Source organism: Calidris pugnax, unplaced genomic scaffold, assembly GCF_001431845.1.
Source record: "Calidris pugnax isolate Ruff unplaced genomic scaffold, ASM143184v1 scaffold171, whole genome shotgun sequence".
NCBI lineage: Eukaryota > Metazoa > Chordata > Aves > Charadriiformes > Scolopacidae > Calidris > Calidris pugnax.
The window spans coordinates 12852015-12877275 of record NW_015091064.1 but is presented as its reverse complement, the minus strand read 5'-3'; the positions used below and the strand labels follow the sequence as shown (position 1 = coordinate 12877275).

The 25261-nt window shown below is 45.8% G+C and overlaps 3 protein-coding genes across 3 annotated transcripts in view; 2 read left to right on the top strand and 1 right to left on the bottom strand.

The window, feature by feature from the left end:
- LOC106896637 (intersectin-2-like) overlaps positions 1 to 15037 on the top strand; it is a gene marked incomplete at its 5' end in the record, with an annotated part of 49801 nt that extends 34764 nt beyond the window's left edge. The window contains 7 exons of the mRNA XM_014956755.1: positions 8107 to 8274; positions 9496 to 9708; positions 10516 to 10637; positions 11133 to 11215; positions 11368 to 11451; positions 12230 to 12403; positions 13538 to 15037. Coding sequence (XP_014812241.1) covers positions 8107 to 8274; positions 9496 to 9708; positions 10516 to 10637; positions 11133 to 11215; positions 11368 to 11451; positions 12230 to 12403; positions 13538 to 13695 — 1002 coding nt within the window. The remainder of the gene's footprint in view (positions 1 to 8106; positions 8275 to 9495; positions 9709 to 10515; positions 10638 to 11132; positions 11216 to 11367; positions 11452 to 12229; positions 12404 to 13537) is intronic.
- On the top strand, positions 2855 to 6486 carry LOC106896676 (intersectin-2-like). Its single transcript, XM_014956816.1, has 4 exons — positions 2855 to 2904; positions 4583 to 4704; positions 5668 to 5774; positions 6355 to 6486. The coding sequence occupies exons 1-4, from the start codon at positions 2856 to 2858 to the stop codon at positions 6377 to 6379; spliced, it is 303 nt and encodes a 100-aa protein (XP_014812302.1). The 5' UTR covers position 2855; the 3' UTR covers positions 6380 to 6486.
- An 879-nt stretch (positions 15038 to 15916) lies between the features above and the next one.
- Positions 15917 to 24255, bottom strand: FAM228B (family with sequence similarity 228 member B). Its single transcript, XM_014956815.1, has 8 exons — positions 24233 to 24255; positions 23411 to 23509; positions 21738 to 21812; positions 20864 to 21061; positions 17778 to 17855; positions 16844 to 16931; positions 16594 to 16738; positions 15917 to 16100 (listed from the first exon to the last, which is right to left on the bottom strand). The coding sequence occupies exons 2-8, from the start codon at positions 23495 to 23497 to the stop codon at positions 16058 to 16060; spliced, it is 714 nt and encodes a 237-aa protein (XP_014812301.1). The 5' UTR covers positions 23498 to 23509; positions 24233 to 24255; the 3' UTR covers positions 15917 to 16057.
- Between the last annotated feature and the right edge of the window lie 1006 nt (positions 24256 to 25261).

Below are 25261 nucleotides of genomic sequence, written 5' to 3'. Positions count from 1 at the left end.
GCGGTGCCTCCACAGAGAGCCGGTTGCGGGGCCGGGGTGTGAGTGGGCAGCCATGGTGGAGGGCTGTGAGAGCACACAACATCAGCGTTAATAACATCACAGTTAGGAGTGCAGAGGGCAAAAACCTCCATCAGAAACGTTACACCCTAATAATCGAATCTCCTACCAGTCATGGAATATTGACGCCATCTCCATGCTTGGGCAGATCGTATCCCTGCGTGATCGTGATGTTCTGGGGTCGGGTTGAAAACACCTGTAAATAAGTCTGCTTGTAGGAATGCCCCCAGCCCTCGGCCTGCAGTTGTGTTGGGAGCTGCTGCAGGGTCGTGCTGCTTTCATGTAACCAACTAATAAAACTGCTACGTAACGGTGTGTGCTGCCTTAAACTCTCCCGTTCTTCTCTCCACGCTAGAGTATCCGTGTTTGAGGATGATTGTTAAGACGTGCAAATGCAGGCTGTGCTTTAGCATGAGGCAACTGTTCATCTTTGTTTTTAAACAAAGTTGTAAGATAACTATGCAAATGTATTTTATTAAAGGGACACATAAAAGGATCTAGTTTGTCTCTTGTGGTTTTTTTTCGTGTCCATCTGGGGAGGACTTTTTTCCCAGCGGAATAGCTTGGTACGAGCGGTACGTTACCCACAGAGCCGCTTCACTTGGTTTTTTTTACCTCTTGAAAATGGAATGGTAAATTTCTCCTGTTGTAGCAAAGAGAGAACACTGTGTTTGCTGATTAGGGGAGACTGGAGAAAGGTTTTTTTCTTAATGTTTCCCAGGGGCCTGATGGAAACCAGTCTTTCCGTGGTGACAGATTTCTTGGGTTAGATCCTTTTGGTGGTGTCAGTAGGCAGGGCCGTGGGTGATGCCCGGTGTCACCATCACTCTCTTCTCCGGCTGTGCTGTGACAGGGGCTGTTCTAGTGCCAGCCCATGGTGCTTAAGGTGAGATGAAGTCTTTCTGTGGTAGCCCAGGAAAATAGAGGCAGGCTCATTCAGGCAAAATAAACCAACCCTTATCTGCTTTTTCCAGCCATATAGACTGGCTTGAGCTAAATAAACCCAAAAAATAATTAAAAAACAAAACAAAAACGGGGAAGAACAAACCCAGCTAGTTCCTTACAAATGCAGTTTATACAGACCACCTCTCACCCCTAAATAGTCTTCACTGGTGACCAGGAGCAGTGATGCCTCTGGTGTAGATCGATCCCTCACGGCAAGAGCTTGAGCTCGTGTTTGAGGCTTAAGATGCCCAGGCAGATCCAGGCATCTCACAAAGCGCTTTATCCATCTGGTTTTTACCTCATTTCTCTGGAATTGGCTTTTAAGTGAAGAATTTTAATTCACTCCCCCTTTTTTAACCAAGAAAAAAAATGGAAATTTTTTGGAAATGGTGATAGGTCTCGTTCGTCTTTCTTTGATTGGAAGATTTGTTTTCTTCTAAAAGTGTCATTCTTCCCCTTCAACGTACTCAAATCCAAAAGATGTCAGTAATTGGAAGGGGTTTTGAGGCCTTTGAATCTCCTGCAGAGTAGAACATCTTTTAACCATGAACCTCGGGCGTTTTTCATGCAGGGTTATGTTAGTAGGAAGAAAGTATTTCTTGTTCAGGTATATTTGGAGAAGGAAGTATAATTTTAACCGTAACTTTGGAGACTGGGATTTCCTGTTGACAAACTCTCCAGCTTGTTTTACCCGGCCCCTGCGAGACAGCTGCTTCCTCCTCTTGGGAGAGTGGGATTTCTCAGGAAGAGGTACCTGGTTTGTGGCAGACATCGCTCTCCTGCGAAGCCCAAGGTTTCAAAGGTACCAGAGACCCCCCAGTGCTGGGGGTTCAGTGTTCCCTCCAGAGGGAGGTGAGGAGCTCAGATTCCCCCTCTGCAGGCTCTCCCCAAAACCTCACCCCTTTTCCTCAGCTGCCTGGGGAGCTGGGGCTGAGGCTTCCCCAGGCAGAAGCCACACCGACGACTTTCTGCTGCCAAACCCAAGCAGTTTTACTGCTCCCAGACACATTCCTGGCCACTAAACGAGCAGAAAACTACTGCTTTCTTTTCCCCCTTTGGGATTTGGGATTGGTTTGCTGCCAGGGTGTGAGCCGGGAGTCAGAGAAGTGCCAGAATTGATGCAAGGGAAGGAGGGAACAGGAAGGTGGGAGGAGAACGGGTAGAGATGTGGGTCCACCCTTTTCCATACCAGTGAGCCCGGGGTCACTGGGGCCACGATGGGGGAAAAAAGCCATTGGCAAATGCAGCAGGCAGGCTGGTTTATTCTCTGTCTCATCACCTTTCTTCCCTTCAGATCCCAATGCCTGAATTCACCCTCTAAAATCAGACGTGTGGGTTACATACTGTGTTTTTATGCCAGTATCACCAGACCCATCAAAATTTGGGGTGTTTACACTAATGCTTATTTAAATATAAAACAGGATTCATCCGTTCATCCCAAAGGCTGACAGTCCAAATACAAGATTAGTGCAGGAGACAGTTAATTTAACTGTGGTTTTGCATCTGATAATGAGTTTATCAACCAGATCTGGTTTAGGTGGATAAAAAAAAGGCCTGTTTTCCTTCCAGTGTTTGCTTTGACTTCCAAGTAGACAGCGTGAGGCAGACACAAAGCCCAGCACGGGGGTTGTTCTCACAGCTGTGATACAAGCAAACAGCAACAGGGGCTTCAGTCCCTCCCTGCTTGTGTTGGGGGCTGTACCTTGCACTAGAAGAGAAAGTCACGTGGTCAGAGCTGAGATTTCCAAATCTGGGCAAATCAAGTCCAGTTACTGTGAAAGCCCTTGATTATCCTAAAATGTCATGTCTCAGGAACCAGGTAGGCTTCAACTCAGCCCTGTGCAGACTAGAGAATGACGCTGGGATCCAGGAAAAGCGTGATGGACCAAGATACCACGCTTGGTAGGAATTACTTTGATATGTAACTTTGCTCCTTTTTCCTCATTGAATTTTGGGCTGATTTTAACTTTGGGAATATCCAAGGCCAGAAGCAGCATTCTGCACGATCAAACAAGCTGCAATCCCAGCTTTCTTCATAAAAAGTGGCTGGTTTTTTGTTTTTTTTTTTCAAATCTTGTCAGGAAGCTTAAGATCTGTGATCCTCCTTAGGGGTACAAAACAGAACTGAAAAGTCCTGATTTTCTATCTAGCTGTTGCCTTTCCTGCTTAATTCTTTGTGTTGTCCAAAGGGTTTCCCTGTTAAAATACTTATAGCTCCGTTTGACAGTGTTTCTCTGTTGCTGAAGGATGCTGCTCCTTCAAAGCCTGGCCAGCAGGAAGCACACAAGCCTGGGAGGTTCCCATTAAGTCATTGTCCCATCAAGTTTAGTGTTTCTTGTTTTTTTTCCCTCCAGGTTTGTTGCTAACTCATTTCAGTTTCATTATTTAGAGCAGCCTTGCCCTAAGCAGATCTATACGTTGGCAGTGCCTAGAATCAAGTCCCATTCTAGTGTCCTGGCTGTGTTAGGGTGACAAGGGAGCCCCAGCCCCTCCGTGCTGTAGGTCACGCTGCCTTCCCTGACACCTGCAGACTTTCAAAACGCTTTGTTCCTCTAGAAATGCCACATGTAAATGAGTCCCTGCGACGTCCTTTCTGCTACCCTGCAAAATCCACGGGTCACCTTGTATTAAAATCTGACGCTGTCACACCAAGCGGTAGATTATGTCATTGATTCTGTGATTCTGTTCTCAAATTATCTGTAATTGTTTATTTTCTTTCCCCCACCTGGCTGCTCTGCCGTACCCTGCTGGCACATGCTGGGTAACAGAGGGACGGGGTTTGACTTTCTGTGCTCTCCTTTACCCATCTAAACGTACTCACCACTTTGTTTTTACCAGTTTTTGATTTGGTTACTAGATTTCAAACACTCTTGTGCTTACTAACATATATACAGCAGGGAAAAAGCAGGGTGAAGCTGTAGGGTCTGCATGTTATCATGGGATTTGTGTCATTGAATGTCTGTGTGTTCCTGTGCATGATTTTGATTATCATTATTTTGAGTTCATTCTGTTTCTAAATGAGAAAACAAAAGTTGTGTGACTGTGAAGTGACGCAGCTATCCCGTTATTCATTATAACTTTACAAATCCAAACTAGTGGTTTGTATCATACATTAATAACTGAGGCAGAGTACTGTAGAAATGGGGTGGAGATTAAAGGTGCAAAGTCATAAATCAGCCCCAGACACATCCTAGATGATTTCATCTCCCCAAAGACATGGCCTAAGGTAAGAGAAAAATCAGGGTTTCGAAATGGTGGGGCAGAAAAAGGAGAAGAGAAAAATCATCAGACAAATGAGTGGCAGAAAGTCAGGAATTCTTTTTTTGGCATCACAGTACAAGAACAAGGGATGTTTGAAGAAATAAAAAGGTGACAGATTGAAAAATGACATAAAGTGGGGAGGGGGTTGGTCACTACGTCACTGGATTTTGAAACCCACTGTAGCTGGGGACAGGGTTTTTAAGGAGAAATGCTGGGTATATAGACTGAACCAAAGGCTGCTGTGTGTTGATGCAATTTCATTAATTCCTCAGATCCGATGGCCTGAGTGGGATCTAAACTGCTGGCTTCCTTCTTGTAGGGTGTGCTGATCTCCAGAGCCTTGACACGATGCAGCCGATGGAAAGGAAAAGGCAGGGCTACATTCATGAACTCATCCAGACAGAAGAAAGGTACATGGATGACCTGCAGCTCGTCTTAGAGGTGAGATGTCTTGGGTGTGGAAATGCACCTGGAAAAAGAACACCTCTGTCTTACTGAGTAATAGCCAGAAAGGGACTCTTAGGAATGGTGAAATGCTAAAGGAAAAAAGTGAGGCTGTGTGAGCACTTCCCTTTCTAGTGAGTGTTACGTGGTTGTCCACCAGGCATGAACCTCACGTTGTGAAAGCTGTCATCTTACAAGTGTTCCACAACCTGTTCTCGGGTGTTTGGGCTGTGTGAAGGGGCTGGGCTGGGCTGGGCTGTCTGGCAGAGCAGCACAGGCTCGTGACAGAAGCTATGTAAGCACCACAAAAGTTTATTGTCTGCCTTCATCTCCTATTTTATTTCTGGAAGCCAAACCACCTCACTGGGCAGGGTGGAAACTGGCCGGCGTTAGGTGGTCTCAGGAGTCTGACTTGACCTCTCTGTGTAAAACAACTCTGCAGTGAAGTGTTCAAGGAGTTAAATAGAGTGAGATATACAGGTTTTCTGTTGTGCCAAGGGTCTCTGAAAGAAACTGTAGCTCTGCACGCAGGCTGAGCTGCTTAAAAGATGGGTAGATGTAGTGCTGAGCGATACAGTTCGGTGATGGTTGATGGTTGGACTCAATGATCTGAGAGGTCCCTTCCAGCCGAGGCAATTCTGTGATTCTCTATGATGCATCAGTGCCATTTGTGTAGCAGTTGACTCCACAATGATGGGAAAGCTCCTCTGCTCCCTCAGCCTGCAGGTCCCACTTGTCCCTGCTTCACAAGCGGGGATGGCGGTGTCAGAATGAGGTCACACTCTTAGGAAAACTTAGGATGTAGCTGTCACAAGCACTAGTAAGGAATTGCTTTTAACTTCTCCTGGGAGATTGGACACTGAGCCTTCAGAAAAAGCATAATCACTGCCAGGCTAAACAAGAGGCTGAGCTGCTTCTGCCTCTGAAGAATTTCTCCGCTTTCTGGTTTTTTCACTGCAGGTTTTCCAAAAGCCAATGGCCGAGTCGGGCTGTCTCACCGAAGGAGAGATGGGGCTGATCTTTGTTAACTGGAAGGAACTCATCATGTCAAATACAAAGCTACTGAAGTGAGTACTGACCCACGTTTTTATGTTTTTCTCTTTATCTTTGTTCTCTTGCTCCTTTCCCCAGGAAGTTTTCTGGTGTTACAGTAAATATTTCTGTCCTTGCTGATGATTTCCTGTGCACACGTGCATTCAGAACAGCTAAATACATTCAGACAACCTCACAAAGAAGGAGTTGTTATGAGAGAGGGGGGAATAAACAGCAAGAACAGATGCACACTTGCTATAATATCTTAGAGCCTACACAAAAGCATGTGCATGGGAGGCCTTCTTCCCCGTTTTCTGCAGAGCAACCTTCTGTTCTCTAAAAATAAACACTGAAGAGACAAAGTGGCTAATAATTCGTAGAAACGGGATGCTGGTTGAATGTAGAGATTGATGCCCATTGTCCCAGAAACCTCCAAGGAGAGTCTTGAGTCCCACAGACCCCACCAGGGAGGTGGTTCAGCTCGGCGTGTGGTGCTGGGTGGGGGCTCAGGTCCCAGCCTGGAAGTGCCCGTGCTGCGTCAGGGGTTTCACCGCGCCGGCGTGCGGCCTTTCAGAGATGGGTGTTGTCAGGATCTTCTTGATTTCGGCCTCACAGACTTGGCAGCCAAGCTGGACGGTGATTTCTTTCCTCTTCAGAGCCTTGCGAGTGCGTAAGAAAACAGGAGGAGAAAAAATGCCAGTGCAGATGATCGGGGACATCTTGGCAGCAGAGCTCTCTCACATGCAGGCCTACATTCGGTTCTGCAGCTGCCAGCTTAACGGGGCTTCCTTGCTGCAGCAGAAAACCGATGAAGATGCTGATTTCAAAGACTACTTAAAGGTATTTTATTCAGTAGCTGTTGTGCCTTCTCCTTTCCTCAATGACAGGAGCCCCTCTAACCAGCACCGACCAGATCAAAATAACCCATAAGAGTAAAATCTTGCCAAAATAGTTAAAAACCTTCCAAGGTGTATTTATATGATGATCATGGTTAATGCTGTGTGCGCTTTTTATTTATATACCTGTCTTTCTAGCTAATTTATTACTCCCCATTCCATTGCTCGTTACTTCAGTGTAACACTAACCCCACAAAGTGCCTGCACCTTCCCAAAAATTCATGCTGTCAGATGGAGTGAGAGCCTGGGGAGCTGGAATTAAAAAAAAGCTGTTGTCCTGAATGTGCTTCTAATTCAGTGGGGCCTGTGGTGTGTCCGAGCAGTGGGGTGGCTGCCGGGGAGAGAGGTGTCACCTGAGTGTCACAGGCAGACATGCTGCAGAATTAAAGGAGGACTTGCTGCCACGCTGCAGCTGATGCAGGGGCTTTGAGGCCCTGAAAGGAGAAAGGCCAGAACTGTTGACATCAGGCGTTTGTTTCTCTCATTGCTTTGTGTTTTCAAAACGTGAGCAGAGCCTGGGATGTGAAAATAAAAGCTGGGACGGGTTTGAATGTAAGGATTCTGCATGAACAGTGATCCTGAGGCTTGTGCTGTCAAAGCATCTGAGTACAATGACAGTGCCAGCTTTCCTGTTTGTTCTAGATACAATATTGGTTGCTTGCTGAAAAAGCTAAGATTTCTTGGAATGCCTGGAAAAATGAATCTGATCAGACAGTTTTCAGTGCAGTGAGGCAGCTGTTTCTTGATGAGTAATGTGATGTCTGTGTTAAATCTCTGGGTTGCACCATAGAAACTTGCCCTGGACCCTCGCTGCAAAGGAATGCCCCTCTCCAGCTTCCTCCTGAAACCTATGCAGAGAATCACCCGCTACCCTCTGATCATAAAGAGTGTGAGTACCCTCAGCCACGTTCTCTAGTGAACGCTTTTGAGTTTGAGCTCAGTAGAAAAAGCAAAAAAAATAAATCCTTGTCCCTTTATGGGGATTTCTGTGAGAGCGCAGAGAAGGAGTACGTGTCCTTAGCCGGTTTTGTTATAGAATCATAGAATCATAGAATTGCCCAGGCCAGAAGGGACCTCCAAGGGTCATCTAGTCCGACCTCCCCGCAGTCAGCAGGGACACCCCCAACTAGACCAGGTTGCCCAGGGCCTCATCGAGCCTCTCCTTGAATATCTCCAGGGACTGAACACCCCCAGCTCCCTCAACCGGTTCTCGTAGCAGAGGTGCTCCATCCCCCTGATCATCCTTGTGGCCCTCCTCTGGACCCGCTCCATCAGGTCCGTGTCCTTCTTATATTGAGGGCTCCAGACCTGCACACAATACTCCAGGTGAGGTCTCACCAGAGCAGAGTAAAGTGGCAGAATCACCTCTCTGGACCTGCTGGCAACGCATCTTTTGATGCAGCTCAGGATGCGATTGGCCTTCTGGGCTGCAGCTGCTGTTCTGATTTCTCCCTTTTTTGATCCATGCCAGATTCTAGAGAACACTCCAGAAAACCACCCCGACCACAGTAACCTCAGGCTTGCCTTGGAGCGTGCGGAGGAGCTGTGCTCTCAGGTGAACGAAGGGGTGCGTGAGAAGGAGAACTCGGACAGGCTGGAATGGATCCAGTCCCACGTGCAGTGCGAAGGCCTTGCTGAGGTAGCCACGTCCATACGTTGTACGGCCGAGGCTTTCAGAAAGGCTGGGGGGAGGAATGGGGGGTCCTTGCTCACATCTGTTATTGGAACACAATTCTCTGCTGAGCTTGTGGCAGAGAAGCTTTTATTATCTTCTGTTCACAGCTGTGACATGATGAGCCCTTGTTTTCGCACGGTTTTCACAGTGGAGCAATCTTGATTTATCAGCTTAAAACTGATAAACTATTTAAACTGTTCAACAAACAGCAATGACTCTTATCTCTGTTTTCTGAGCTGTTTCAGAAAGGCTGGGGGGAGGAATGGGGGGTCCTTGCTCACATCTGTTATTGGAACACAATTCTCTGCTGAGCTTGTGGCAGAGAAGCTTTTATTATCTTCTGTTCACAGCTGTGACATGATGAGCCCTTGTTTTCGCACGGTTTTCACAGTGGAGCAATCTTGATTTATCAGCTTAAAACTGATAAACTATTTAAACTGTTCAACAAACAGCAATGACTCTTATCTCTGAAGTTCTGCCTGTGCTGCCACTGCGCTAAGTCAGATGTTACTGTGTGGAATTTCACTTAGTGTGTGTTCCCCAGGGTTTTTGGTCACGCACAAAGGGCACAGAAGCCCTCACGGCCAGGTCCTCAAAGGTAGGGGTGCCTGTGCTGCCACTGCGCTAAGTCAGATGTTACTGTGTGGAATTTCACTTAGTGTGTGTTCCCCAGGGTTTTTGGTCACGCACAAAGGGCACAGAAGCCCTCATGGCCAGATCCAAAAAGGTAGGGAGGGGTTCAGGCTCCTGCACCTTTCAGGACAGCCTTCAAAATGAGGTGGGAGTTGTGACAATTCTCCACTGGCTGCTTAAGGAACCGGGGCTTGACAGGCCCAGAAGGTCTGTCCTAGTTCTGTCACCTAATTGTGTGCCCCTGAGAGGTGACCTGACTGCAGACTCTGCAGGCTCTTCTTAAACACGGCTTCTGGGCCACAGAAAAGTGGCCATGAGCTACATGCCTTCATCCAGTCAGACCCGGGTGTTGGTAAGGGTTAAATTTACTTGATAGCAGTGCTGATACCCTGGCAGATCATAAAACAGTCTCCCTTCTCTTCATCTATGACTAAATTCATTACACAAAGCAGAAGAGGGTTTTGAGCAGCTTGAGCTATCTCCACTGTGAAGAGGAGCAGGAACTGATGTCTGCTCTAACTTCTGCTCCTAATGGGTTTCTGTCTCTCCTAGCAACCGGTGTTCAACTCCCTCACAAACTGCCTGGGACCACGGAAGCTCCTGCACAGTGGGAAGCTGTACAAGGCCAAGAGCAGTAAGGAGCTCTATGGCTTCCTCTTCAACGACTTCCTCCTGCTCACCTACATGGTTAAACAGTTTGTCTCTTCCGGCTCCGATAAACTCTTCAGCCCCAAGTGCAACTCCCAGTTCAAAATGTACAAAATGGTAAGTGAACCAGGGAGCCCTGTGGTTGTGTTGATGCAGTGGGACCTGGCTTCTGATGAGGAACCCTCTTCTCCCGGCTGGGATGAGCTGTTTGGGAATGCTCTTCTCCCAGCTGGGATGAGCCAGCTGGCTCCATCTAATCCTTTACTGTTGTACGGGCACATCCACCGTTTGACTTAGTCCCTGGAAAAGGACAGGCTTTAATAGTACAATGGTTTGATAAACACTTCTGTCCACTTTGGGGTGAAAGGGCAGAAATAGCATTGTGCTTGAGCAGCTGAGTGGGATGTTCAGAAGCAGGAGTCTTGACTTAAGTTTGCCCAAGTTCCTGCACCTTCAAGAAAATACCTGTCCTTCTTTAGAAAAGAGTAAAAGGTGCAAAACTTTAGTCTCCATGTCCACACAGTGCGTGTTCTCAAGATTTTGGAGTTGGAGAGTTAAGTTTAATTATTGGGGCTGTTTTCCAACAGGGAACCTGGGAGATCTCCAGGATTTCCAAGCTCCACACTGCAGCTCTGCTTATGTTGTCCTACCCCTTTCACAAAGCTCTTCATCTAGGGACACAGAATGGGCTGTGTGGCCAGAGGAGTTTTTCTCTCAGTCTAGGGACACAGAATGGGCTGTGTGGCCAGAGTAGTTTTTTGTCTCAGTTTTTTCTCACATCCTTTATATGGTGATCTGATTGTTTGTCCTGTGTCCTCTGACTTTCATTTTCCCTGCAGTAAAAAAATGTATTTAAACATCCTTGTAGAGTTTCCACTGATTGTCAGGGTGCCGCTGCCACAGCCATGTTTGCTTTTCTTCCAGCCTGTTTTCCTTAATGAAGTCCTGGTGAAATTGCCCACAGATCCTTCAAGCGATGAGCCAGTTTTCCACATATCACACATTGACAGAGTTTACACGCTTAAAACGGACAACATTAACGAGCGGTGAGTAGTGCAAACGCAGATCTGAGCTTTCAACTTGGTGATCGTGGCTGCAGGCTGTTCCCAGTGAGCAGACACGGGGGTCTCAGAGTTCAAAAACAGGGTTTAGTCTCTCAGTCAGGAAATAAACTCATTTGAATTAAAAGTTCCTGTAGGTTTTTCCCCAGTCTTGGTCAGTCTTCAACTGGAGCAGCTCCAGTTTCATTTCTTTAGGCTGATGTGGAAACGTGGTATAGAATTATAGAATGGTCTGGGTTGGAAGGGACCTTGAAGATCATTGTGTTTCAGTCATGGCAGGGACACCTCCCACTTGGTCAAGTGAGTCTAAGATGAAATCCAAAAACTCCATCACTTTAGTCCTTGAACTAACTTGATTTGTGATGCCTCTGAAATCCAGTGGGGGTAAAAGAAATGGCAAAAGAGACCGGGGTGGAGTCACTGATGCTGGGGAATTTCCTGCCTGTGGTAGGACCCTGACCGTAGGGATGGTTTTTGCAGCACTGCCTGGGTCCAGAAAATCAAAGCGGCGTCAGAGCAGTACATCGAAACTGAGAAGAAGAAACGTGAAAAAGCTTATCAAGGTACCTGCCGAGTTCTGTGTGTCCCCCTCATCCACTCAGATGCATCTTTTTTGGAGGGTGCCACAGTCTCTGTGTGGGATCTCCCTCTTCAGATCTGTTGCCAGTTTTTAGGGTTGAATCAATCTGTTTATTTCCGACTTCTCTGTTCCCAGCGCGCTCACAGAAGAGCTCAGGAATAGGACGCTTGATGGTGCATGTGATTGAAGCAACAGAGCTGAAGGCCTGTAAGCCCAATGGTGAGTGAAGGAAATAGCATCAAATCACTTCTATTCCTGCAGCGTCTGGAAAGGCTGGCTGAGAGGAGTTTGGTGATTTGAGCAACACTGTGGATTTAGCTGCAGCTTCTGAGTGAATTAGCCATTATTTAGTTTCAGAGGACAGAGTGAAGAACCAGCTCTGTGCTGCTCGAGGATGTGGGGATTGCCTGACCCACATCTTCTGGACAAGCAGCATCACAGAATCACAGAATCTTCTAGGTTGGAAGGGACCTTAAAGATCATCTTGTCCAACCGTCAACCTAACTGACAAAAATAGACACCCACACAACAAACAAGGAGCATCATCACTAAACCATACCTCCCAGCACTACATCAACCCGTCTTTTGAACACCTCCAGGGATGGGGCCTCAACCACCTCCCTGGGCAGCCCATTCCAATGGCTGATAACCCTTTCCGTGAAAAAATTTTTCCTAATGTCCAGCCTGAACCTCCCCTGGTGTAACTTGAGGCCATTTCCTCTCGTCCTGTCGCCTGTGACTTGAGAAAAGAGACCGACCCCCACCTCTCTACACCCTCCTTTCAGGTAGTTGTAGAGAGCAATGAGGTCTCCCCTCAGCCTCCTCTTCTCCAGGCTGAATAACCCCAGTTCCCTCAGCCTCTCCTCATAAGACTTATTCTCCAGACCCCTCACCATCTTTGTCACCCTTCTCTGGACCATGTATGTCCAAGCAGGCTCCAGACAGGGAGGGAGGTTCTGGTGCTACAGAGGTGTTTCACTACTCCTTCTGTGTTTAGGGAAGAGCAACCCGTACTGTGAAATCAGCATGGGCTCTCAGAGCTACACCACCAGGACCCTGCAGGACACCTTGAACCCCAAGTGGAACTTCAACTGCCAGTTCTTCATTAAGGATCTGTATCAGGACGTCCTGTGTATCACCATGTTTGACAGAGATCAGTTCTCACCCGATGGTAAGTGTGAACATTTGTTTTAGGAAAAGAAGGCTTTTTGGTGACTTGGGGGCGTGTGGTTCCTCAGGTCCAAGAGCCTGAAAGTTTGATTGCTTGTGGAGAAATGTTGTGTAAGAACAGCACCTCCTTGCTCGAGGTTCAGAAGCCCTCCAGAGCCAGCAGCTCTGGGCAGCCCCAGTCAGGTTTGACCCCACTCTGGCTTTTGTGTCAGACACAGAGCGATTATTTTGTCAGACCAGGGAGACAGAAATTGAAGAGAGAAGTTTTTCTCTCTCACTGTAGGTGCCTGAAAATAAGGTGCTAGCTTATTAGCAAGCTGTTGCTTAGCAACCGCTTGATAAGCTTTCTTTTTCTGCTTGGAAACGGAACACATTTTTGGCAGTCAGTAGCTTCTAGTGCTTTTTAAAAGGTTAAGTGCTTTTTCAGGGCTCTGACACCCAGTCGATTATTTCAGATTTGCAAGGTACTGCCTTGACCTGAGTTGCCCCACGTGTAACTACAGCTCAGGCTTTTCTTCTGTGAGGCAACGTGACTTTGCCAGGCTGCTTCTCCCCAGCTGGGGCTGGTGGGTTTTCAGTTCACAGTAAACTTTTTAATGCACACAAACACACCGAGATATTTATATATGAAATGGCTACAAAGAGGGTATATAATTTCTGAATAAAACCCTAAATCTACTAGTGGCAGTAATTGTTCAAGGCCATTGTTCCTGTGAGAAGAATGATATATAAGCCTAATTAAAAGTTGGCTGAACCAGAACAGTTTATTTTTATTTTGTCTTTGTAGCACCACAGTTGACTTGTAAAAAGCTTCCATCGCTTAACTCTGGCTGACCTCCCAGCTCTAAGAAAGGAGAACATTTGAAACTGTGGTTCTGAAAGGGAACTGTATTTTTAAAGCCCTGTGCTGTAAAGCCATGTTTTCCATCCTAATTCCATAGCATTTTTGTCTTCTAAAATGACCCTTTTTTGTCACCGCTGGCTTATTTACCCAGGGCTACTCAACAGGGGGCTTGGGAGCAGTGCTCTTGAACTGGAGACCCACTATGTAGCATTGCTGCTTAACCTGACACTTTCAGATCTTCTAAGCTTAACGTCTTTGCTTAATGAAATTTCTTATTCATTTGCCCAACAGATTTTTTGGGTCGCACCGAAGTTCCAGTAGCAAAAATCAGAACAGAACAAGAAAGCAAAGGCCCCGTGACTAAACACCTCCTGCTGCATGAAGTTCCAACAGGTGAAGTCTGGGTCCGCTTTGACCTGCAGCTCTTTGATCAGAAAACACTCCTCTAAGAACACTTTTTTTAATTTATGAAGGACAACTGAAGCTGACAGCCTTTTTTTTTTTGATAAAAGATTCCTTGCTCCACGCTGGTTATTAAGCAAGAGTTCCTGCTGCCTCCATGTTTCCTCTTAGCTACTGGTTGCGTTTAGTTCCTTGCAGCATTGGAAGTTGTTGTTGATCTATGCAAACACAAATGTTACTGTATATACAGTACTAGAGCTCAGTGCCTTTTTATTACGTTAGAATATCTTGGGTTTGGATGCCAATGTTTCCATTTTCAGGGCCATAATAAGTATTAAGTAGAAATGTGGCATCAAGATGTATTTATATTTTACCACTTAGTCTAACGTATAGACTGAGGAATGGTTTAGCTCAGCACAAGAATCATTCCATTTGAAATCTGCAAAGTGATATCCACTGGAACCTTCCCGTCTCAGGATGATAGTTTTAAAGATTAAATGCTGAAGAAGCCTTAGCACTGGAGAAGTCTCCGCTATATTGTATATTCTTTAAGAATCAAGTGTAGTTCTTTACTTGACTTAGTTCTGCACTGAAATCAGTAACTGCTACTTGATTTTTCTTTCTGCTTCGGTTTGATTCATCATTCTCTGCTGCGACAATGTGGTTGTGAAGACTAACTAGAAAAAAATATTTTAAATACTGTGACCCACAAAAATGTGGAAAAAATATTCTTCAGCTTTTGTTTTTTTCCTAAATGTAAGTTATTTTGTGTACATTTCCTTGGTCTTGCAGACCACGTGAATCTTGAAGCTTTGACATTGCCAACTTGTATATAGAGAGTAAAATATAAGTTTATTAATGTAATTTGTCTACAGATGTTTATTGATGCATAGTGATTTTTAAAAAGTATATTTTATTGTACAGGGGAATGTGAAATAATGAAAAAAAGCTTAAATAGTTAACTTCAAGAAAAGTTTATTATAAGTTTAAAAGGTTTCCTCGGGGGAAACTGTCACCCCACCACAAATCTGTAAAATGAGATGATTGGTTGAAAGCAAAAACTTTCTCTTGGCACCAAAATCAGGGATGGTTAGGAAAAAAAAAAAAGAACACAAAAGAGTTTGTTTATAAAGGGTTTGATACATTGTAACCATTTTACTGCCTCCTTAAATTGCTTTGTTGAAAAAGCACAGCATGCAATTCCGAGTGGTGCATGCCCTTGTTTTCCATGGGCACAGCAATCCCTCCTGCTGCCTGACAGTTTCACGCCCCACAGCCATCTGTGTACCCTCCTGTTACAGGGCTGAGGCAACCTCTGTTACTTTTAACAGTTCTCTGTGGTTCAGTTCTTTCTAATCCTAAATAAAAGTAAATCTTGGCAACTCTTGAGAGCTTGTGGCTGTTTGGAACTTCGTGAACAAGCATAGAGAAAAATCCTGGTTTCAGGCTCTGACACCAGAGCTGCTGTGCCGTGAGACCAGTGGGGAGACGGGGACCACGGTGGGACAAGAGGGACACCAACCTGCAGGGCACCAACAGCACTTGTCGCTCAGCAGCGACTCTCTGAGAAGTGCTGGACATCTTGTACAAGAGCACTTTCCATCTCCTCTAATGATTTCCTGCCTTCTCAGAACACACAGTGTCTGTTAAAGTTTGCTTTACTGCTTGTGCGCTGCCTCCAGGAGAAAGTCCTGTGAAACCTCAGTAGCAGCCTAACAGCATTTTGCAAATAATACTTTGCAAGACATTCACTGGGGGAGTTCTGATAAAGAGCTGAACAAGAGTAACCAAACAATTATTTCCTTATCAGCTTTCTAAGCTGCACTTCTGTGTGCATCTGCTACCCCTGCACAGAGCCAGCAGCTCCTCCTTCTCCCCCTCATTCAAAGAGATGGGTTGTTCTGAAATCTTAAGGTGACCTCTTTCAGCTTCACGCAAAATTGCAAATCATAAGCTTTGCCTTTCCCTCTGCCAATGCTCACTCTTCTTCCTCAGCTGTAGCTGCTGCCAGAGCTGGGGGTAACACACAGATTCTGCACCCCCCAGAAGGCCCTAGCAGGTGTCTTTACCTTTTCCCACCAGTTCATCTCCTTTTAATACAAAGACTCCATCACCCTATAAACAGAGAACATCAGCGCTGTCTTTGCAGAGCTGAGCTAAGTTAAAGCACCTAAACCAGCAGTTTCTGTCTGTAGAGCTGGAAATGACAGGAGCAGTATCTCAGATGTTTCTTTGGTTGCTGGGCAACAGTACTTCAGAACTACGTGCTTAAGACAATGAGTTTATTGCAGTTTACCAGAAGACCTGGCCCGTTATCACTTGCTTTGGCAGAAGATGTAGCATATTTTGGAAGTGGTACCTTCTGATGGCTGGGCTTGTCACTTCAGTCAGCTGGAGGACAGGGTGACATCATTGGCTCTTGCCATCTTTGTGGTGGCTGATGACTTTCTGCCTTTAAACAGAAGTAAAAGCTATTGCCAGGCCTTGTGACACGGAGGCTGCTGTGGCCCAGCAGAGCTTCCTGCACTGGCTCTGTCCCACACTGACTCACTCCAGGAAATGCTTGTCATTGTGACCAGTTTTCCTTCTAGAAGGTGCTTTGAACGCTTTAAACGCACTGGAGTCAAGCCCTAGGGGCCAGCAGGAGGAATAAAACTCTAAGGCAGGGGCTGGCAGGAGAGTGACTGGGCCTGGTTTGGGAGGCCATCAAGCCCCCAGTTTACAATGCTCTACTTTAATACATCTGCTGTCCACTCCACACCTGGGGGCTTTCCCTTCCCTAGCACTCCTTTCTCAGCAGAAACACACAATAAAGCAGAATTCACCATGAAATATTAAGTTTTAGCAAATATTCTGCTCTGCAGCCAAGCAGGATAACAGCTCCAACAGCCTCATCCACCACAGCTGTTGTGCTGCCTCTCAAAAAACACCACGTTAGCTCTTACCTCTTCTTTTGGTGGACCTCACTAGCAATATAGCTGTGTGGTACCTTCAGCCACTCAATTGCATCCATGCGTTGCCGGCTCAAAGGAAGCAGTGGCAGTTCTGCTTTGCTGAGTTCCTTCAGCTCTCTGGAGGAGTATGGTCTTCCTGCAAGGCAAGTAACAAGTGCTTCGTGTGAGGATGTACTGTCACAAGCAAGGCTGGCCCCCCCACTATGGAACACTTCCAAGGGATACCAACTGCCTAAAATACCTGTCTCACACTGCTTGATAACGCCCATCTCAGCAAACTTTCTTTGAATGCCTTCCAACAGAGGATCCTGCAAAGTTGGTATTGAAACCTGTGACAGAGACGGTTATTTCAGGCTCATGCACTGACACAAGCACTTTGTCAAAAAGCCTCAAAGAAAGACCAAAATCAGAGATGACTGTCAAGATACCATTAGCCAGCAGGGAAGGAGCATCAACCTCATTTTTTATGAATAAAAATATGACAAGTGGACCCGAGCAGCCTGAGAAACACTCAACATCTCAGCTCCTAAGGCAGGCCATAATGCATTCAACAACTCCTCCACAAAGTTAGACCATGGACATGAGATCTGATCTCGTGGAGGCAGTTGATCTTGAACAAGCCTGTGTGGCACATTGCAATGAAGTATCAGCTTAGTCCCCACAGCTGCCGAGGGCTCACAGCATCCAGAAGGATCCACTCCATGGATTTGTGCCCAAGTCCTACCCAACTCTTCCATTAGGTACCCAAGTCTTGTGCATTTGACTGAGCTTCTGTTAAGATCATCTGCACTGTCAGCATATTTCCCTCTACAGAGCACACACACAGCTTGCCTGGGAACTCACCAACCCTCGTTAGACAGGACACTTCCCACACTGCCACGAGGAATTTGAGATGATGAAGAACCTTCCCTCCCGCCCACAGCGTTGCCTACTGTGTCTCCAAATCTGGGCTTAGTATGGATCCAAACCATGCTCCTAGTGAAAACCATTTTCACACACTCTTGGGCTTAAATGCAGTAGGAGCTGGGACCCCTAGTTCCTAAAACCAGAACGTGTTGCTCTACAGCAGCCCCATAGCAGCACAGCAGTAACACACTCCACCCCCCTCTCTAACCATTAACTTCCTGCAGGTCAAAGGGTGCCTCTAAACCTCGCGGCATAAACACCCACCACACCTTCCAGCAGTCTGTACGCGTCGTCAGGAAGAGCGGATCGTACTCTGATGGGTCATAATCTTCCAGAGTCACATAGCCCTGTGGGAGAAGCAGGGAGCACGTCAGGTCTGGGAAGCTATTGGTGATAAACCAAACAGTAAGAGAGCAGCCAGCCCAGGCAGGAATGCAGCACTGGAGGCGATGGAGAAAAGGGCTCCCGAATTTTCACAAGCTGCACCTCAGAAGGAAGGTGCCTGAGTGTAACTGGAAAATTCCTCCATCCATTTTAATTTATCATAGGCATAAATAGGGCCACAAGGATGATCAGGGGGATGGAGCACCTCTGCTACGAGGACAGGCTGAGGGAGCTGGGGTTGTTCAGCCTGGAGAAGAGGAGGCTCCGGGGAGACCTAATAGCAGCCTTCCAGTACCTGAAGGGGCTACAGGAAGGCTGGGGAGAGCCTGTTTAGAAAGGCCTGTAGTGACAGGACGAGGGGCAATGGCTTTAAGCTGGAGGGGAGCAGATTTAGACTGGAGATTAGGAGAGGGTTCTTCACTGTGAGGGTGGTGGAGCACTGGAACAGGTTGCCCAGGGAGGTGGTTGAGGCCCCATCCCTGGAGATATTCAAGGTGAGGCTCGATGAGGCCCTGGGCAACCTGGTCTAGTTGGGGGTGTCCCTGCTGACTGTGGGGAGGTCGGACTAGATGGCCTTTGGAGGTCCCTTCCGGCCTGGGCAATTCTATGACTCTATGATTCTTTGAAATACATAATAAATGATTTCATGAGGCATCCAGAAATAATTGCAGGCTAAAATGCTAATCTTAGTTAGAACAGTCAACAAAATTAAAATTTTGGTCAAGGAAAAGGTTTTAACAAAGAAGGAAACCGATATTAGAAAGAAAAGTGAAAGAAATGACTGACCCCCCCACCAGCCATAACCTCGGCAGCTCAGCAGGCACCTGGGCAGCTCTGGGACTGGAGCTACCACTGAGCATGACCATTGCTGCCTCTGCAGGGGCCTCTGCTCCCCAGGATCTAGCAGCTCCCCAGAGAGCAAGCAGCGGCTGCACTCACCATCTCCTGTTTCTGTCCCTGGAAAGCTTTAAGCCTTAACACGCCTCAACTGACAGAGTTTTAGTGCCACCCTTTGGTTTGTTCCGTATCACCTCGTTAACAGCATGTGCTGAGACCTCAGGCAATTGTGTAGGTGCTGTGTGTGCAGCACACCCCTGCCTGATCCCTTCACACATCTTCATGCTATGATCAACCATCTCAAAATGCATCTGTAGTCCATGTCCCTGGGACTAGGGGTAAGGAGGAGGTGAAAATGAAGGTGAAAAGGAGGCAGTTTAAGGCAAAAAACACACATACGAGCAGGTCTCTAGAACAACAGAGAGTCAAGGAAGAGAGGTAAAGGAGGAAGGCTCAGATGGCATGAAAAAGGAGGCAGAAAAGTGAGCTGACAAAGACTGAGATGGAGGAACCTGGAAGGACAGTGAGAAGAAGGTAAGAAGGGAGGAAGAGGATGGAGGAACAGGGGAGAAGGCAGCTTTGGAAAACAAAGGACAGTGGAGAACTCAGAAGCAACAAAGAGATGGAGATACAGCACTGGGGAGTCTGACAGAAGAAAGAGGAGCAAAACAGTGGGTGACTTGGGGATGGAATAAAAGGGCTGACTGGAGAGAGGAAGAGAGTGAGAGGAGAAATTGGAGGAAGAATAATAGGTGTGGAAGGGGGGAACCAACCAGTGACAGAAACACAGAACAAGCCTAATAACAGGGAAGAGAGCAAATGGACAAAAAGGGGAGGTGGGAGGAGTGCATGGCTAGAAGTCAGTATATTAACCACCCCACAGAAGTGCCTTAACTTCTATAAAATTTATCATATGCTGCCACAATTAAAGCAAACTTGTGCAAATTAATTGTCCTGTTAATCTGAAGGGCTTCTGCCTGCTTTCCAAACATGCTGATGGTAGAGCCAACACCACAAAGCAGGCAGTAAAAGTGGAGGCTGATCATTGCTGCTGTGCCTGGTCAGGGAGAAGGAAACATCCCAGCAGACCAGCCATTTCTTTTGGAGGACACCCAGCGATGTCCTGACCTGACACAGAAGCTTGCAAGATGGACTGATGCAAACCCAGATGTGTACAGTACACCAAACATATCCTAAATCCCAGGACTTCAGCTCTTTGTCATTATGTGCAGTTTAAATGCATGGGTCTTTCACATCAGACCTTTGAAAAAGAGATTATTTGCTCTCATAAAAACACCACAGCTCCCAAGACATTTTAATTTCTGGATGGGAAGCTTGTTTACAGCCTCATAACTCCACTGTGCAGTGGTTTCCACTGACAACAAAAGCCTGCTCTAGATAAAATACTATTCTATTTGTGGTAGATGATGTAACCGCTCTTATTGCTCTCTATAGCCATCCCTGAGATGCAGCAAGTTGAGTCGTGGGATCTGATACTCAACACTGGAGTCAAATTCAGAGCAAAATCAAGAAAACCAGGAAGTATTTCCCCACAGCGACCACAATTTTTATGAGTACTGAAGCACACAGAACTACAGAATCCATGAGTTAGGTCTATTCACCTGCATGCAGATTTAAGAAAATTGTTACTGTCTCCCTTGTCCCCCCCTTTTTTCTTTTATAAAGCTTGATGGGTAGCATCCAAGGCCACAAAATCATTTCACTCGTCCTCTCCCAACATACTGCAGCACTGCTCTTGCTGAACTCCTGAGACATGAGAGCGTAGTCCACTCCCTGGTCACAGCCAGCCTTTGGTTTCAGCTGACAGAGCTCAAGGTTTTCCCTCTAAACAGTCCAGGTCACAAAAGGAAACTCACCACAATACGGTGTTTCAACATATTCAGACCCCAGCACGTGCTCACTGCACCAAACAACGCTATTGTTTGTATCTGATGGTGAACTTAAACAGCTATAACGATGTATGTCACCATTACAGAAGTGCTTAAGAAGAATAAGTTACAGCTGAACTCCAGGCCACTCAACTGAACAGGAAATAACAGCTAAACCCCTGATCTTGTCCACACCCTTCTGTATGCAACCCCCTCCGTGACAGAAATTTACTTCTCATTGGTACCTTCTTATTGCGGTAGTTTAAATAGAGAGAATGTTGTTCTTCTTTCCTTTTCCGTATTTCTTCGCTTGACTGGCTGTCCATTTTGTCCTGAATTTTCTGCAGCAGTGGTTCTGAAACATCCTCAAGCCATTTCTTGTAAAGCATCTCCTTCTTTCTCAGATTTAAGAAATCATTGTGCCTCAAATACCTGTCCGCCTCCTAAGTGAGAAATGGAAAATAAAAACCATACAACCTATTGACCAACCAAGTTAAAAGAGTCCACGGGTGAAGCTGTGCAGCTTGGCTGGCCTGATCTCACTGGTCCCTGCTGCAAGGGCCCCGTTCTCCAGCCCTTCTTTCTGCTCCTCCCTCTCTCCACTTCCAACCACTTGTTTCCAAGATCTCCTTTGAACGAGCTCTGGTGTGCAGACTCGAATTTTTAAGCTGTAGTGCAAGACTGGCAGAAAATCATTCATTTTCTCCCACCAAGTCAGTGAACTGAAATCACTTCAGAGCAGGGGTCTGATAAACACTAGACTCTGCAAGACAGGCAGCAGAAGGACCTTCTCCCTGCAGCACTGGCATTCTGCTAAATCAGATCAGATCAGCCCTCCTGCCCTTTGTTCACAGGCCCACCAACACCATCTAATCACCAACAGAACAAAAGTTAGGTGCCAACAGGCAGGTAAGTCACCAAAGACAGACGATATTTAGGGTCACCACTTCAGCCCTATCCCTATGCACTCGTAGGGATATCCCAAGGAGACTGAGGAGGCCACAACTTAGTCTTCCAGGAATATGAACTGACATGTTACTGTGAATCACTGATGGAGAGAAAAAACATCGACATGCAGGAAAGCACAGAACAAGCGAGAGAAGAGTTATCACTTCTTACCCTCACAAAGTAATTTTCTCTGTCCAAGATGCACTGAACAGAAGCAATGATATCTCGACTCCCATCAGCTGCTTCCTAACAAAACATCAAAAAAACACATGAAGTAAAAGCAGGGCCACGGTAGGAGTTAGAATTATCTTTGTTTTCAAAATAATTACTTGTGTTGTGATTAAAGGCACATTACACCATAACCCAGATGGCAGAATAGCACAGGCAGGCAAATCCTTGCATGACTTGCTCTGAATTGTTAGCTTAAATGTAGCAACAGAGGAGGATACGCGTCTGAAGAATCCTTACAGAACCAAAGGAGTTAGGTCTCCTTCGACTGAAGGAGTTAGGTCTCCTCTAGAGAGGAGAAGGTTCAGGGGGAGTTAGAATTATCTTTGTTTTCAAAATAATTACTTGTGTTGTGATTAAAGGCACATTACACCATAACCCAGATGGCAGAATAGCACAGGCAGGCAAATCCTTGCATGACTTGCTCTGAATTGTTAGCTTAAATGTAGCAACAGAGGAGGATACGCGTCTGAAGAATCCTTACAGAACCAAAGGAGTTAGGTCTCCTTCGACTGAAGGAGTTAGGTCTCCTCTCGAGAGGAGAAGGTTCAGGGGGAACCTCATCACAGTATGCCAGTGCTGAAAGGATGGCTACAAAGAAGATGGAGGCTCTCCCTTCAGAAAAAGCCATATGGATAAGACAAGAGGCAACAAGTACAAGTTGCACTGGGAGAGGTTTAATCTCAATATTAGAAAGATATTTTTTACAGTGAAATCAATCATTCACTGGAACAACCTCCCCAGGCATGTGGCGGAGTCCCCATCACCAGAGGTTTTCAAGATGCAACTGGAGAGGGTAGTAGATAATCTCATCTCACATCCCTTTCCCACAAAAGGATGGACCAATGATCTTTCAAAGTCCCTTCTAGGAGTCTATGATCTTAATTAGTCACAAGCTTGTTTAAGGTTTTATGGGAAACTTTTCTACAACCAAATTGCATGGAACTCAATGAAGCTACATCAAAAGGATGCAAGGGGTCAATAAAACCCCTTAGACTGGCTATTTCCAGAGCTCTTTGCTCCTCTTCCCAATGATAAACGTTTCTCAAATTTTACATTTACACAACATACACATAATGTGTATGTTTAATGGTTTGGGCACACTTTTTCAAAGATATATAAATATAAAAATATCTTCAATGTTACTGAGACAGCAGCCTACTCGTGCCCACGTAAGGCAGGCTGCAATACCATTCCTGAATGCACTAATGCTGCTGACCAGCATCAGCTGCTTCTGGCTTCCTCTGCAAGATTCAAGCAGGATTTGGATGCTCCACAGCCCCAACCTACAACAAGCTGAGAGGAAGGACAGAGCACACACATCTTCCTGTAATGCACATTTCAGAGCATGCCCAGGAGGAAGGGACAGAGACGTTCCTGCAAAGCAGGAGTTCCTAATGAACCCAGGCACATGCTGGGGACAGCAGTCCTGGAGAGCAGAGTGACAGACCAGATCGCTGCCTAGAACTTCAGCCGGTATCAGGTAGCCAGTTCCAAGACAGGAGCTCAATTGCAGCCAAATAACTTGGGATCCCAGTTACAGATACTGGTTCCGTGTGTCCTAAACTGGTTCTCTGTAGTAGAATCTACAGCTGAAGGAATGTACAGTCACTCACCAGCCGAGGCCTTTGCTGATCACATTCTGTCACAGGTCTTGGAGGTCGTAGTAGCCAGGTAGTGTCTGAGCTATTCACAGCACACATTGTTGCACTGGTCTGGGAGAAACATTAAAACATTCAAAACTATATAAAACTATTGTATAAACAGCAAAAAACCTAGTTTTCTTAGAATTCCCACCAAACAATGAAATAAGTCTCAAAAGGAATTCTACTGGCTGATACCAGCAGCATTTTCCTATCACAGGAAGTTAAACTGAGAGAGATGAAGTATCAGGTTTATAGTCAGTTCATCCCCCTGACAGTAACTACCTGTCTTCATCTCCACGGGCAATGGATACTGTATTATTTTTCAAAGAACAAAGTGATTCACAATGATTTCAGAACGCTTGTCGGCCTTGAAAACATTTCAGAGTTATCAAATTCCACCTCCTGACTTTTCCTTCTTTCCTTTGTGCCTTTTTCAATTACATAAAAGTCACTTTCAAATAACCGCTACATTCCACCACGGGGATGGTTGCATTTTAGTGGTTTTTAAAGTTACTTCTACCAGATGAACTTATGCTGAAACACTAAGTCTAAGCACCAGCCAGGAAATTCCATCTCCTCTATTGTACGTGCCCCAGTATATTTGGATTGATTTTATAACACAGAGACAGTAGAACCACAGAAGCAGAGTGCCCTTTACAGGAACCTCCATTTAAACCCCTATTTATTTCAGATTCACCAGAGACACACTGTTTCCAGAAAACGATGAAGTCACAAAATTACTTAGGTAAAGAGTGCCCCGAGAGAAAACCTTCCTTCTGCAGAGATACTGACCTCCACATTCTTCAGCCAGATCTTTCAGCTATGAAAAAAAATAATCTGTTTTTCAATTATTTCAATTTTTTTCAATTTTGAAAATAATTTGCAATTATTTCAATTTTTCAATTATTTTTAGCAACGTCTTGTTAAAAGGATCTACAAAGACTCTCCAAATCAGGTATCTGTACAAGATGACAATTTTTTTTTTTGTACAAGACAACTTTTAAGAGTTTATTCTGTCCAACCCTGCCCTTCAGTGATACCCACTGACCTCTCTCATTGGTGGAAGGTGAAATCTTTAATCCACGTCTTTATTTGTTTCGTTTCATATTCCCTGCTCTTATAAACACATCTGCCTGGATATTCCTGCCTCCTCATGGAAATGCTTTCCTGTCTTTTCTGACTGCAAGTCAGAAGCCACAAGAAATCATATGTTGGGAGGGGTCTCTGGAGGTCATCTGGTCCCACTGCCTGCCCGAAGAACAGCTAACCCCATAGACCAGATCGCTCAAGACCTCACCCAGACAACTTCTGAAAAATTCCTTCCTCAAATTTGTAAGCTCATGTCCCTTGCTCCAACTGCTTCTATAAAAGAAAAATGCTCACTTCTGCCATATAATCCAGGACAAAGCAAGGAAAAAAGCCAATGTAATGCACATGAGTGATATATCCTACCAACCTGCAAAGGTGCCACAGGCTCCTGCCTCAGGCCATCTTTTGCAGATTTCCTTCCCCTCAAAGCAGTTTTGTTCTTCTGAGATGGGGATACTGTAAATCCCTGGACAAGCTTAAGATGAGGAAAATACATATTTTAGTAGTTTCTAAACTTACAAAAGAAACCAACCAACCAAAACCCCCAGACCAGCCTCATTTCCATCTGTTTTCAGTAACTTGTACCAGGGCTCCATCCATCTTACGAAGAGAGACTGAGCCTTTCTACGAGAATAAAGCAAAGACATTTGCTCTCATCCCAGAGGATTGGGACCCCAGGAGAGACCAAACAGAGCAAAGAGAAAATCTGCCTGCTGCAGTAATCTGCTTTAA

What these genes read in the sequence shown, in the direction of transcription:
- LOC106896676 (XM_014956816.1), top strand. Translation starts at nt 2,856, where the DNA reads ATGACGCTGGGATCCAGGAAAAGCGTGATGGACCAAGATACCACGCTT. An exon ending in GGACCAAGATACCACGCTTG is followed by an intron (nt 2,905 to 4,582) that starts GTAGGAATTACT and finishes TCCTTCTTGTAG; the next exon opens with GGTGTGCTGATCTCCAGAGC. An exon ending in ACCTGCAGCTCGTCTTAGAG is followed by an intron (nt 4,705 to 5,667) that starts GTGAGATGTCTT and finishes TTTTCACTGCAG; the next exon opens with GTTTTCCAAAAGCCAATGGC.
- FAM228B (XM_014956815.1), bottom strand. Translation starts at nt 23,497, where the DNA reads ATGTGTGCTGTGAATAGCTCAGACACTACCTGGCTACTACGACCTCCA. An exon ending in GAGAAAATTACTTTGTGAGG is followed by an intron (nt 21,062 to 21,737) that starts GTAAGAAGTGAT and finishes TTTCTCACTTAG; the next exon opens with GAGGCGGACAGGTATTTGAG. An exon ending in TATCAAGCAGTGTGAGACAG is followed by an intron (nt 16,739 to 16,843) that starts GTATTTTAGGCA and finishes CTTGCCTTGCAG; the next exon opens with GAAGACCATACTCCTCCAGA.